A 15,467-nucleotide genomic window follows, 5' to 3' on the forward strand; every position below is an offset into this window, starting at 1 on the left:
TGTGGTTGGTTAGCTGTGGGAAAACATGTTCAGGTTGGCTGGCGACAGGATTGTGTGTGCTGTCACATCAGCACATGTGCGAGAGTCAGCCAGCCTAGGTCATTAGTGTGTCTGCTAGCTTGTCTTGCTCCACAGCCGCTCACTGTGCATCCGCAGAATGCTATTCAAACCGGAGCAGGAAACTGTGAAAGATTTTATATGGTGCTAGATTCGGGCTATAAATGTAACACTTGAAACAGATGCTTTAATTTTATAACAAATATTTACAATAATATAAGTTTTCTTAAATTACAAATGTTATTGCATTTTACTGATTTCTGGGAACTGATGACCATTCTTTCAGTACAAAATAAGTGTAAAAATTAACCATTGCAGAGATATCTTAATTATAATTATATAACTATCTTAACTATAATTATAATAGCTGGAGTCAGTGAATCAGTAGATTGGTGTGTAGTGTTATCTGTAGAGTGTAGTTATGAGACATGGAGTCAGTGAATCAGTAGATTGGTGTGTAGTGTTATCTGTAGAGTGTAGTTATGAGACATGGAGTCAGTGAATCAGTAGATTGGTGTGTAGCGTTATCTGTAGAGTGTAGTTATGAGACATGGAGTCAGTGAATCAGTAGGCTGCTGCATGTAGTGTTATAGTTGTCTGTGGAGTGCAGTTATAAGAGGTGGGGCTTGTATGCATCACCTGTAGTTGTGTACAGTGTACAGTACTGGCAACTGAGCTAAATTTCAAAGTAATTAAATTTTTTTGAATATGTGTCTATATAGACTATTCACAGTTTATTTACTTTTAAAATTTACATTATTATTCTTCACTGTGTGCACTGATAAAATATGAAAAGTGTTCTGTGTTCCCAAATGTAAGATTTAAATGAAGGAGATGGTCAATTTCAGAAAGCCTTACAAGTACAAACACAAGCCCACAATGTGTCCAACCACAACTTACAGGGAAGGCCATTCAGCACTCTCTTGCAAAGCGGCTAAAAGATATTGATTGGTCATTCATTTAAATCTAATTTGCTTGTGGTAATTTGTCTTTTTTTGCAAGAAACAAAGTTCAATAACCTCAGTGTAGTCCTGTGTGGTCACTAGGGAGGAGCCATTAAGTGTCTATCAAGTGTTGTACTACACAACATTTTAAAAGCATTTAGAAGAGAACTTAAAAGAAAAAAAGCTAAACCTGAGCTGTACTTCATGAAAGAAACCAACTTATACTGTCCTTTCATGGTATGGAGACTGAAAAGTAGACACAGCACAAGCGTTTCAAATCAGAACCATAAGGTTTTAATGACTAAATCATGCAAAAACTGCCAATACATTCTGTAAAGAATATCAACATATATGTAGAAAATGTGTGTCTGTATTTGGTCCATCTTAAAGTCTTGAAAATGAAAAGAAGGAGAGACTTTAGTCTTGTTTTTGCTATTTTTTATATAAAATGATAAAGCGCGATTGTACAGTATAACACTTTTTTGACATCAATAAATCACTCTTTGACACAACAATAGAAGATTCACATTTATACGTCATTCTTCGGTATGGAACCAGGAATAGGTTTTTTTGATTTGTGTATATATTCTGTGTATATATTCTGAGTATCTTTACTGAAATATTTTACATGTACATTAATGCTTTTTGTCTCAGTGATTGCAAAAGGTGAAACCAAAGCAATATATAGAGGGCTTTGGCTATTTCATAGTGCCACATATATTGACCAGCTAGCCTGTTTATAGAGAAGGAAACCATGGCTCTTGTTCCGAAAACTGCAACAGATTCCCACAAAATGCTGTAGGATCAGTCCCCTGAAGGCAAAAGGTTTGATTTAAGCCATTCTTTGACATCCCTACACTGATTTTCAACTCCTTCACATCACTCTGAGAATAACTAGTAAGACACGAGTAAGAATTACGTTATACTAAATGTGCTATGACAGTTACCATTACCATAAAGTTATTGCAATGCATTTTTTTCAGTTAACAAGGATTTTTTTTTTCATAGACTTGTAATCGTAGACTTGTGCTGGACAGCATATCAAGTAAACATATTCGACTAAAAGCCCATCATTGTTAGAAAGTCAAACATATTAAACCAACTTTGAACGATGACAGTTGAAAACGTTACAGTTACAAATTCATTCTGATGAAGGTTTCATTGGCTTTTTCCACACATTTGCATTCAACAACATATAGCATGCTCTGTTTGACATGTCATTACACTTCAAAATCGAACAGCTCCTCGACTCGGTGCTGTCTATGAAACTTATGGCCTTTGTATAACAATAAGCATACACATCACCAACCCAACTTCACAACAGCCTCACAGAAACAGCAGATCTATATAAACACACGCACACGCACAAGGAATGAAATCACTTTTTTGAAGAAATACTTGTTAGTGCATTCAAAATATTTTAGAAGTTGGCAAAACAGCTGTTTATGATGGTCAGAATCTGTGTCTTAAACACTGGCTCAGTTTCAGTTAAAGTTCATGACTGTATTGGGAAGGTAATACAAGACTGGTATCACGCTCTTATCCTTGTAGTACTTATGTGATGTAAATGCTGCAAAATTAGCTAGTTTGTGCCATAATGTTTACAAAAACTGACTTAAAAGAACTGCCAGGCATTTGAACATTTACAGCTCCTTCATTATGTTACATCTCTTTTGATTTACAGACATTCAGGTACTTAAGTATGTTCTGGTAAATTTGTGCTCTCATACTATAAATTCATTCTGAAATAGCACAAAATCAACTTTGTTTCAAGTTACATTCACCATATAAACATTTAACACTTTTCCTTTCCCTTTAAGATTAGGCCCCAAAAAAGTGGACCAGGATATAGTGTACCATCTTTGTTTATGCTGATACACAGTGCTTAATTTAAGGTATTTTATGCTTGTATAATACGTCTAGGTATCCCAATGTTGCCTATTTTATGCAAAGTCAATGAGAACTGCTCTGTAAACCAGAGACTGAACATCCAAGGATGGCAAAAAGCACTAGCTTGTCAACACTCTGCTCTATACAATTCTGGTCTATTAGCAACAACAAACAAAACTGTACTACCTTGAAATAAACTTGAACAAACTAAAGAAACAGACAAGACCAGTGCAAGATCAACTATACAGCAGATTTGAGTTCTATATAGATTTTCTGAGACTTTTAGACTTATACTATGCAACATTTTGTAAGATTTAAAAATATATATTGCTATATTCGTAAACCACACCTCCATTTAAAAATCTAGGTGTTACAGCATTCAAAATATTGGTGTGCATGTCAGAACTGTTATGTATAACACCTGGATTTTGAAAGGTTTGCCTGGAACCTGGCTGCAATATGAATTTTTGTGATTATAGAATACTTTATTACATAATCCCCATCAGTTTATTGTTTTAATATAGTGATTTTGGTTAGTTCGATATCTTAACAAAATGTTAAATAGTACACACATATACATATATATAACAAACCATACATCTTTAACCGAACAATTTCATATACTCTTTGATGCATTCCCTCTTTAAATATTTCAGCTTGATCGTTTCCAACCTATTTTGTTTTCTTTAAGTAGTAAATACATTTTAGATTTGATATTATCATTTCATATATCCATACATATTTTTTCTAACTCTATTTATGCAGTAGCTATTATCCTCCTGTTTAATCTGTTCATTTGTCTGGACAAGCCCCCCTCATAGTTACCTGTGTCTCCCTTCTTCCTGCACACTATATGCAGATACATTTTCAGATTTGTCACCACAGCCACTTAATTCCTTTACTGTTCTGTTCTGTAGTGACCTTCTTCCTTTGTGTAAACCTCCCTTGTGTTTTAAGAGTATCCATCTCCACCATGAGCATAGGCCTGCTCAACTCCCTCCTGGATGTACTCCTCTTTTTTCTCCCATCCTTCTGCCCATCCCCCATTAAGTTGAGTTGTGGCTCCGTATGTTTTTGGGGGCCCCCCAAAGGCTCCCTGGGCCCCTAGTGGAGCATGACTGAGTGTGATGTCACCGGTCTCCTCAGCGAGCTCGTCTTCATCGATGAAGCCGCACTTCTCCTCGCTGGTCTCCTCTGGGTCAGCCCATGGCTGCTTCTCACCTGAGGCGAAAATCCCATAGAACACCACACCACCATAATGCACCAGCGAGGCTATCAGGAACACGTTCTGCCACTCTTCTCGAGTCTGAGGAGTGCGAGGAAAGAGGTGAATTCACAGGTTTGAGGGACATCATCACTGAGGTATATCATATGCTCTATTACAGAAATAGTGAAGGTCGTAGTTTGTCAGTTTTGTAGTGTTGTTCTATTTGTCTATTTTTTGGGGCCCCTGAAAACATACGGACTCTTGGTGCAATAAGCCTTTATTTATGTGTATATATATTTATGTCAGTTCTCAAGAAAGGCTTAACACAATTTCTCTACAATGAATAAATATGCATTTTTGACAAATTGATACAAAGTATGACAGTTTGTATGTTACCTTGTTTTTGGTCATGGCACCCACTATGAGAGGGCAAACCATGCCAGACAGTGTTCCAACACCATTGGAAATGCCCATCAGTATGCTGGCATACCTGGGTGCGATGTCCAGGTGATTCACATTAAAACCTTAAATAGGAAAAAAGCAAAAGTTTACAGCAGTAAATAGAAAGTTTGAAGAAAACAAAAAAGCTGTCACGGTTTGGTAAAGCCACCTGTTTATCACTGTGGTCATGACAAAACCTTAAATCTCCAGGAACAAAAATAACTTTAAAATGTTAAAATAATGAGATCCTGTTCCAAGTAATTTTGCTCCATTTGTATTGGTTCACACACACGCACACACATTATCTAGGCCGCTTATCCTCCTGGGTTGCGGGTGTGCTGGAGCCTATCCCAGCAGTCACTGAGTGGAAGGCAGGAAACACCCTGGACAGGTCGCCAGTCCATCGCAGGGCAGAAATTGTATTGCTTCATTTGTTATAAAATGCTCATGCAACGTAAAGGAAAGCTGAGGCACAATTTCTAAATCATATAAACAAATAAACAATGTAAATACAAGGTTTAGATATCATCACAGGCCTAACAAAACTATGTATCTTCTAACTTTTCAAGAGTGTAACTTGTAAAGTGATGTAAGAAATTTTGGACAATTTCTATTGTAAAGGCAGCTGCTGTGCTCAAACAAATGGAAATACACAGTTTGATGTTTAAATAAGATTGATACCTGATATTGCAAAGCCGCTGAAACCCACTGCCAGCACCAGGAATGAGATGGCTACACCTTTACTGTGGGAGTAACCAACGACGAGTAGCAATGTAGCCTCCATCCCAAATCCTACAGTAGTGTAAACATACAAGTCAAAGGTCAGCTGAGACACCTAGGATCCATAGCAGACATATATTAGTCTGACCACTAATATCTGTCAGTCTTACCTCCACAATTCATGATCTTCCTGACGTTAGTGGTGGACATGATGTTCTTGCTGCGCAGAAAGTCGGCGAGCTGGCCCCCTATGGGCACTATGATGGTCATGACCAGGTGAGGCAGAGCAGATAGAGCACCAACCTGTGTACAAAATAGATCATTATATTTCATTAATAAGACAAATTCACACATTCAGACAATTTAGCCTTTAGTAGATCAAACCTTTGTCAGGGACAACACTTGTGACTTGTGTGATTATAATGGCGATTCCCTGATGAAGTTCTTTTTACTCTTGCAAGTTATGAACATGGCAATAACACATCATTGCTATCCAATAAGAAACATGTCCAACATCTCCAAAACAGTAACTAGATGAGAAGGCAAAAATGTTCTTAACTTTTAATATAAGTTAATGTAAAGGGAACCTGTTGAGTTTGAATGTTTTTTTGTTTTTTTTTCTGAACAGCAATGATACATAATATATTAAAAAAAAATAACATAAATAATATAGCATAATTTATAGTCATGGGCCTTGTTAACAGCAAAGCATGACAGATATCCTAATTCAGACACTGTCTGTGAGACAGTGACCCTCAAAGACACAACAACTCCAGCAGCCTTTGACTCCAATCTGCAGGCTAGGCAATAACTCAGAGCCGGTTATGACCGGCAAAATCAATCCAGTTGTTTCATTATTCCAGTCAGTCAAATCAGATTTACATCACTTGCTCTGCCTGAATGCCAGAAATCAATGGCCATGTCAGATTTTATTTATGCTTGGCACTTTGAGATAATATTTCTAAATGTCTAACATGGGAAATACAATCAAATAATGGCAGCTAAACTTGTTAGTAGTGACAGTGCCAGTAGCTGGCAATAATGAAAGAAGTAGCATGTTGTGTTGTCAAAGATCAGTTCTGAAACTGTCCTCCATAAATAAAATACAGTATGAACTTCACTATATAAACTCATTTCCCACCAACAAGAATGTCTGGAGAGTTAATGACTTAGTTTTTTTCATGATAAATACAGCCACGTATCATCCATCTTCACAGAAAAACACAATATAGAAAAATTAAACACCTGCTCATTCAATGTTTCTTCTGAAATCAAGGCTAATGAGACGTTTGTTCATCCTTTGCTGCAGTAACATCCTCTACTCTTGTCTAAAGGCTTTACACTAGATGTTGAAACACTGCTGTGAGGATGTGATTGCATTCAGCTACGAGAGCTGGATGGAACTCCATCATTCCAATGAACAAAGATCCACCTTAGGCTGTGGAGCTTAATACCTCTCTAGCCGTCACTTGCCACTGAACATCCCATAATCTTTTTCTATGGAGAATATACAAGCTTTGTATCTGCAACTGAACGCCTGAACACCTTTAAAGTAGCCACATTTACTAATTAGAAGGAGTGCCTGAATACCTCTGGACATATTGTGCATACCATTATTATCCTTGCCTTACAAACTCAACTCACTTTACTGATCTCGAAGCCAAACACCTCCTCAAAGTATGCAGGCTGGCTGATGAGCAGGAGGTAGAAGGTCCAGCTCCTGCAGAAGTTGGCCACGATGATTGCATAGACAGGCATGGAGGTGAAGAACTTCCTCCAGGGTGTCTTGAATTTCTGCAAAGCATATAAAATAGCTTTAGCTTTATATCTCTACAGTCCATATAATGTAAATGTTCTACACACTCTTAAAATAAATGTTCCTAAGTGACAAAATATTTCTTCACCCACACTCATCTTATTTACAAAAATGGTTATTCCATTCATTGTAAAAATCTTTAGGGAACTAAAAATGATTCTTATATATTAATGCTCCATGAACCTTTTTGGCATCTTTATTTTTCAAAAGTGTATAGATAACATCACCTGAACAGGGTCTGCTTATCTTAGGCCAGAAGTCTTATTCTGACACATTTGATGATATATGATCTCCTTATGGAGGCACAGCTTTTTTGATCCATGGGGGAATTAGCTACCACAGCATCCATACAGTAAGCAATTTTCAGTCTGTTCGTTGTTGAAATTCTGGCATTGCAAGCTGCTTTACAGGACACAATGGTGATTTCTTAGGGAACAGCAGACCCACCTCAGTTGCTCCAATCAGATTTGCTCCCTCTCCAATGCTCTCCTCTATGTAGAGTCGCTCTTCGTCTGTAATAGTGGGGTGATCTGCTGGACTCTCATAAGACACCAGGATCCAGAACATGTACCAGACAATACCAAAACTTCCTATGGACAGAAAAAGAAACAGAAGTTTTTGGATCAGGCACATTATAGCATGTTTCATCACATTTGTACTACATATAACCTAATTTCATGTCCTGCTTAAATCACAGATCTAATACAGATACATTATTAATAACCTCACCATAAATATAGAAGACAGAGGACCAGCCTGAATACTGCACGAGTATTCCAGCCAAAGGCATGGCCACCACAGCCCCAGCGTAGGAACCTGAGGGGTTGAATTGTAGAGAATTACAGTCTAAGTCTTTTGTGTAAGATGACAGTGACTGAATGTGTAAAGAGTAAGAGTGATTTCACATTTACCACAGAATGAAGTGGTTGCCAAACGACTTCTCTCTAAGGGTGGAGCCCACTTGCTCCAGATACCATGACATGCTGGATAGGTCACTCCCTGAATTTAAATCAAGATATTAAAATCATACTTAAGGATCCATAAGTAGACTGTATTATGTATGTACTTTCCATTCATAAATAAGGATCTCATGATAAAATCACCATCAATCTTGTTAATAATGTATTCTTCTTTATCATATATAATGAAATTTATAGGCTACACTGGCACATTTTGTTCACCACAAACTTCCACATTAAACAATTAAATGTTAAACATTAAACACTGTGACCAAGTGCTGAGGTACACCCCCTGAGTCAGATAAAAAAGCAAGCAGGCAGAGAAACAAATAAAACTCGCAATCACCTTTTAAATAAGGATTAATGAGGCATGGTGGCCAGTGCAAATCCAAGCAGACCACAAAAACAATAATGCTCCCATTAAATCTTCAATAGCTACTAATTTGCGCACAATCAGTCGCTGATGGACACAAATTGCTGGGGCTAGCAGGGGGAGAAGATCTGGTAGGCTAGTGTTTAATTTGCTGTAATCAGTCAATACACACAGAACATGAGCTGCTGTGGTTGCAGTGCAACCGCCAGCAAGCTTTCATTCATTAAACATAGCCACTCAGCCTACTGCTGTCATTCACTCTGAACACCACAAAGGATGCAAAGGTAGATGACCTTCATAAGGTTGGTGAATGACCAACAGCTGTTAGTGCTCTCTCTCTCTCTCTCTCTCTCTCTCTCTCTCTCTCTCTCTCAGTTTCTTTGTTTGGTTTCTCATAAGACCTGTAATTCTGCTCTGTCTGCTGTGGTGCTTCTCTTTGCTCTGGTTTGAGACAGCACATTTAAAAAGGTACACTAGAAGAAAAAAATGTTTGGATGCCAAAAACGAGCTTTAAAGGGGCACACTGGCCAAAATGACAAATGTAACTATTGCTATATCTGTTAAACATGCATACTCGCCTTCTACTGCAGTGCTGCAATAGTCCTATATAGTGAGATTATCCGGTTTAAAGGGAAGGAAAACTCCCTTCAGATGATGTATCTCGAAGGTGTGAAGAAAAAACTGCAGGTGTCTTAGGGCAGATACATGTTTGTTTGCTTTTTTCCCCTGAAAGCTGGCTAATGCACAGGGGAGGTAGATAGCTGATGTTACTGCTAGAAAGCTGAATATCACGTTTGTATTTCTTATTTATAGGCATTTTTTATCTTCATGTGGGAGGAGGTGGTGGGGGGGGGTCCCCAGTGGTTATATGAGGTACTTGCGCAGCGCACGCTGAACGCTGTAGTGAATGAGCACAGCTGGACAAAACCACAAGAGAAAGCAAAATTGTAAATTCTGTCAAAACGAGGGCGCTGAGGGATGCAATGCTGTGCTACAGAATATTACATAAGCTATATAAAACTACATAAACGCCCTTTTCGCCTTTAACAAGTTTACCGTATGTACAGTAGTACACTGTGCGTCATATGGAGTAAAACAGAAAGGAACACATGTTCGTGTAGCCGCGATGAATAAATTATTCTTCTACACCTCGTACCTCTACGAGTCCCTGTAAAATCCTGACGAAGATGACGCAGCCGTAGTGCACGCGCGCAGCTGACGGGATGAACATGTTGAGTGTTGACGTCAGTAGGATGGCGGCACCAAACACCCTGTAAAACCAGAGTAAATAACACGCATGAGGCAAAAGCTCACCAGGCCGCTGAGTTAGAAAACAGCGGTTCTAGCAATGAAACATGAAACCAATGCAGGCTCGTCGAGACTGTCCTCATCAGCAGCCTTTTCACAGAGATTACATTAAAACTCACTCACTGATGAAACAAAATAATCCCGGTTCAGCCTCCAGGACCACAGTGGCTGTGGGTTATTTGCGAAAAACAAACAAACAAACAAACAAAAAAAAACAAAAAACATTTTTGCCAGTTAATTATAACGGGTTAATCAGTATAAACGAACTACCTCAAACTGACTAATATTTAAAACACAGAAGGAGCAAAATGAGGATAAATGTACGATTAAATCAGTCTCTACTCTTTTATTCTTAATCCGGCTCTTACATCATCAATTCATCATCTGTATGAAGCTGCACGTAATCTGTTCAGAATATTCTGACACAAACATAAAACTTTTTTTTTAAAAAAAGATTTTTTCTCAAGTAACAAAACACTCTTTAAAAAGATGGTTCTTCAAGGGTTCTTTAGTAAAGGGAACTGCTCCATTTAGAGCTATGTGTTCTAAATAGAACCATTTCATGCTTAATGGTTCATTGCATGGTGAATATGGTTCTATATAGAACCTTTTTGAAAATGGTTCTATATAGCACCAAAAAGGGTTCTTCTACTGTTACAAGCTTGACATCGTAACAATAGCAGAACCCTTTTTGGTGCTATATAGAACCATTTTCAAAAAGGTTCTATATAGAACCATATACAGCACATTCTCCATCAATCTGAAGAACGATTTCACCATGCAAAGAACCATTTAAGGATGAAAGGTTTTATATAGAACTCATGGTTCTAAACAGCACCATTCCCTTTACTGAAGAACGCTTGAAGAACCATCTTTTTTTAAAAGCGTGCATGTTATTGTTACACGTAATCTGTTCATAAATACGTCTTCTGACACAAACATACAACAGAAGATTTTTTTTCTCTCAAATAGTACACTCTTTAAAAAAATGTAAAGGGAACGGTTCTATTCAGAACCATGAGCATGAGTTCTATATAGAACCATTTCAAAGTGGTTCTTTGCATTGTGAAACGGTTCTTCAGATTAATGGAGAATGTTCTGTATATGGTTCTATATAGAACCTTATCGAAAACGGTTCTACAGCACCAAAAAGGATTCTTCTATTGTTTCAAGCATGGCATCGTGACAATAAGAACCCTTTTGGCGCTATACAGAACCCTGTGCGACACATTCTCCATCAATCTGAAGAACTATTTCACGATGATCCTTTTAAGTATAAATGATTTTATGTAGAACTCATGGTTCTAAATAGAACCATATTGCCTTTACTAAACAACCATCTTTGTTCAGAGTGTTATTGTTGTGTTATTAATCTTCCACGCGGTCCAGTTGCCTGTTTGTATTGTAATTTAGCCTATCTATGTTATTTATTAGGCCGCAGGGATCTCTGTGAGCGTTTCCTCGCGCGGCTGTGTTTGGGCGCCACGTGCCCCGAGCACGCGCCTCCCTAGAGACCTCATTAAAGCGAGGAGGCGGAGCTGGCGTGAGCGCGCGCCTCAGCAGGACTCACTTGCGCCCGCGAGCTCTGCTCGCATCCAGGTTCCTTGATTTAAAACGTTCACGTGCGCGGCAGCTAACAGTGAGGATTAAAAATGCTCCTTAAATACTTAATAAAGAATCTCAGTGACCGCGTTTGACAGCGAACTGGTGAAAGCGCAGCAGCGCCGGCTGCAGCGCTCCGACCTGAGCTGTAACGGTTAGAAGGTGCGGAGTTTACAGTGTTACAGTGAACATTCAGATCAGCGCGCTTCATATACCTCTCTATTCTCACTCACTTGTATTCCGACAAACCCCTGCCTCCCTGCGCTAGGGCTGGTCAGTAGTGGGGGGCGTGGCTTGCCGGAACACAGGTGAGGAAGAAATACTAGCGCCTGCCATGTAATCCGTGTGTGTGTGTGTGTGTGTGTGTGTGTGTGTGGAGCGGAGCGGAGAGTGACCTGTTGGCCGCCAGTCTGGAGGAGATGTATCCTCCCGGGATCTGAGTGACGATGTAACCCCAGAAGAAAGAGCCGTGGATCATCCCCACCGTCTCCGGGTCCCAGTTAAACTTCGCTTTCTGACAGAACACACACATCAAACACAACCATTAATCAAAGCTAATGATTAAATATGGACTGTACATCAGCAAACATGTTGTTTTTCAATAAATGTAATACTACTACTACTACTAATAATAATAATAACATCAACAACAATAGTTATAACAGTTCTATAACAATAATGATAACAGCAGAATCCACAGAGCTGAATTAACCCTTAAATCATTTGGAGTGTTAACACTGTGTTTGGAGGTTGGATATTTATGATTAGCTTCAATTAAAAAAATAAAGTTTGAGTAGAAAATAAAACACAATGAGCTTCAGTGTTAAAATAGATCTTCATTATTGTCAGTATCTCCAGTAATATCCTCTGTTTCATGATGTAACTCGAGCCCTTTTTTAGCTCACCAGTTCTCAACGCTGCCCACACTGTGAAGATATTAATCTATTTAAAATATTTATTTTATGTCTGTGTATAAACTAAATGCTCGGTGATCAGTCAGTAGTGAATCAAAGTCAGCAGTGAATCAAAGCACAGAGCTCAACAGGGAGGGGCATATAAAGGAGGAGGGGTAAACAAAGTAGGAGGAGCAAATACAGGAAGAGGTTCAACTAAAGAAGGGGCAAATAAAAAAAGGGGACAAATAAAAGAGGAGGGGCAAGTGAAGGAGGAGGGGTGGATAAGAGTGAAGGGGCAAATAAAGAAAGCGGGGTAAACAATGTAGGAGGAGCAAACACAGGTAGAGGGGCAACTAAAGAAGGGGCAAGAAAAGGAAGGGGGCCAATAAAGGAGGAGGGGTAAATAAAGGTGAAGGGGCAACTAAAGGAAGAGGGTCAAACAATGTAGGAGGAGCAAACACAGGAAGAGGGGCAACTAAAGAAGGGGCATATAAAGGAGGAGGGGCAAATAGAGTGTGATGAGTAAGTAACTGAGGGCAGAGTACGTAAAGTGGGAGGGGCTAATAAAACGAGGGCGGGGCGAACAGAAGGCTGAGGGGCGCGCGCACCTCTTTGATGATGATCTTCCCGCCCCTGTGGATGGTGCTGTTGTTGACCATGTCCACGATGGCCACTCCCAGGTTACAGCGGATGCCGAAGGAGATGCAGAAGCCCAGGCCGCTCATGATGGCGATGATGTAGCGGCGCGGGAGGCCGAAGCACGTGCAGTCTATGGGCGGCGCGCGCTTCTTCTTCACCACGGCGGGCCGCCCGTCCTCCGTCAGCTCCAGCTCCTCTCCTCCTTTCTGCTTCTTCTCCATCAGCCTGAAGAGAAGAGCAGAGCACTTCACACACATCGAGCTTCACGGTGGGCCTGAGAGACCCTCTGACTGAGATCTCTGAGATCCGGCACAGCGCTGGAATTTAACCCCATCACTTCGTTGAGGGGAATTTTCTCAGAGTAAATCAGCCGTTAAAAGAACAAATAACAATGATAATTAATAAAGTAATAATAGTAGATACAGCATAGCAATAATAGAAACATAGAACATAGAAATAAAACATGGTTTTAAATTCCTCACGTTAAATTTTTTAGGAACATGATTTAAACGGTCGAGCTGAAAAATATTTCTCTGCATTGCAGCATCTCCGATCTTCAGCTTTTCTCCATGGAATTCTCCGATTTTTTGTATTTTTATCATTTAGACTGTAAGGTATTATAATAACGTATAGTTCATAATACAGCATAAATTAAACGAATAAAACTAAATACAATAACTTAAGGATGAAATAAAGAACGAAATATGGACTGTAGGCTGTGAAAATTGTAAATGTATTGAGTGGCACTTTAGAAAGGAGACGACTCGAGTTTATTCAGATGAGAGACACTGATTTCAGTGAATGTTCCTCTATTGAGGAGGAGGAGGAGGAGGAGAAAAAGCTCCACCAGTTTTATGTAATATTTTAACGAATGTCTGCAGCAGGGGGGAGCTTCAGCGTTTGCAGTGGTCGTAAAACAGATATGTAATGGTCAGCTCCTTTGAAAAAAAAAGAACACTTGTAAAGAAATTTTAACGAACGAAGAAGTTGATCACAGTGATGTGCGGATCATTTGAACTGCTCTCCATTTATCTCTGCAAAAATGGAAATGCAGGCTGTATGAAGCGTCGGAATAAAGATGAAATGAAAACGTCTTTGTGTCTCAGTGAGGCTCCTGCACTGTGTGAAAAACGGCGCTTTGTGCTTACAGGGTCTCAACGTGTCAGTCGGTTCCGCGAGTTACATCAACACTGTTCCTGCTGAAGGAAATGAAAGACAGCAGTTGTGTCGGTAGAGCGCGTTTTATTGACACGTTCGAATCCAGATTTTTATTTATTTATTTATTTTGGTGGAGAGCAGGCCAACACCTCTCAGCTGAATACTGATCAGTGAGCGGAAGGTGTTGGACCCACTCTGAGCTGTCACGACTCGCTCGATTTCATTCATTATTTAAGGCACATACAGCCCGAATCCTCGGGGGAAGAAGCCTTTAATCCCACCAGCTAAAGCAGCATTAATGATCTGGACTTGATCTGATCATCATTTCACGATTTAACGACGACGCACTATTTTTTTTTATATGTAAGTATTTCAAAATTTAGAAACGAAAAATGTGGAACGAATTGTGTAAAATGATGAATACGAATGAATTTTGATCCCAGACAACAAAAAAAAAGGAAAAATAGAGAAAAAAAAGAAAAAAGAAAAGAATTTCGATCGATCGTTTACTGATAACCAGTATACACGTTCTGATCACATTCTTTTATTAATCCAAAGTGAATATATATATATATTGATGTGTATCAGCCCGCTGTAGAGGATGATAAGGGTCTGAGGTGTACCTGTGCATGTGGCCCAGGGTTTTACCCGCGAGATTCTTCAGTCCCGCCTTTCCGGGGCCGAGCACTCTCTCTTTCACCGTCTCCATCTCCAGAATCGACGCCCGGCTCGTGTTTTAGGGTCAGATTTCAGCCTCAGTGAGCTGCGGGATTCATATTCCTGGAGTGCAGAAACAGCCCGGATGGTTTCTTCGACCGAGCGGAACCTGTTTTGGTTATTTAATCCCCTCGTGAGTGTGATCCGTACAAACGCCTACACACACACACACTCACTCACTCACTCACACACGGTCTCCTCGTCCTGTGAGTTTCCCCGAGTCTGGAGTTCAGTGAGTCCGCGCTGCTCCATCCTCACTCTGACTCAGAGCTCCACATCACCTGAGCTGTGCGCCCGCTCAGGACGTTCTCGGCTCTCTGTGCTGAACGGAGTCGGTGCTGCGCTCGTGCCGCTTCTCTCGAACTGAACCTGCCGCGCGCATTCAGCATCGCGGACAGCGGGAGCGCGCGCCAGGCATCCGCGCGCACGCGCCGCGCGCTCTCATTTACGCGCCTTTAAAGAAAGACGCGCTGATCTCCATCACAGCCACACAGAGTCCCGCAGTCACCACTTTCCACCATCTGTGGGGACGTGTGTGTGTTTCGATTTCATTATTTTAAAAGTCAGTGTTAAACCTGCAGAGGAGAGGCGGTGCCATGGAAACCAGCTGAGTGAGGGTCTCCAGGGTCCTCTGAGACAAGACAGGAGAAAATATGGCAGCATCACTGTGCCACACTCTCTGTCTTTCCTCAAAATAATCTGCCGTAAATAAACCATAAGAAATTATAAGACAACGCATG

General features: G+C 40.1%; 1 protein-coding gene across 1 annotated transcript; it reads right to left on the minus strand.

The window, feature by feature from the left end:
• Window positions 1-1,272: 1,272 nt before the first annotated feature.
• Window positions 1,273-15,062, minus strand: slc17a6a (solute carrier family 17 member 6a). Its single transcript, XM_036576008.1, has 12 exons — window positions 14,634-15,062; window positions 12,822-13,077; window positions 11,713-11,831; window positions 9,564-9,678; window positions 7,987-8,074; window positions 7,805-7,891; window positions 7,523-7,665; window positions 6,904-7,053; window positions 5,430-5,562; window positions 5,221-5,331; window positions 4,495-4,622; window positions 1,273-4,197 (listed from the first exon to the last, which is right to left on the minus strand). The coding sequence occupies exons 1-12, from the start codon at window positions 14,717-14,719 to the stop codon at window positions 3,844-3,846; spliced, it is 1,770 nt and encodes a 589-aa protein (XP_036431901.1). The 5' UTR covers window positions 14,720-15,062; the 3' UTR covers window positions 1,273-3,843.
• Between the last annotated feature and the right edge of the window lie 405 nt (window positions 15,063-15,467).

The sequence above is a fragment of the Colossoma macropomum genome, unplaced genomic scaffold (assembly GCF_904425465.1).
Source record: "Colossoma macropomum unplaced genomic scaffold, Colossoma_macropomum, whole genome shotgun sequence".
In the NCBI taxonomy this organism is placed as follows: domain Eukaryota; kingdom Metazoa; phylum Chordata; class Actinopteri; order Characiformes; family Serrasalmidae; genus Colossoma; species Colossoma macropomum.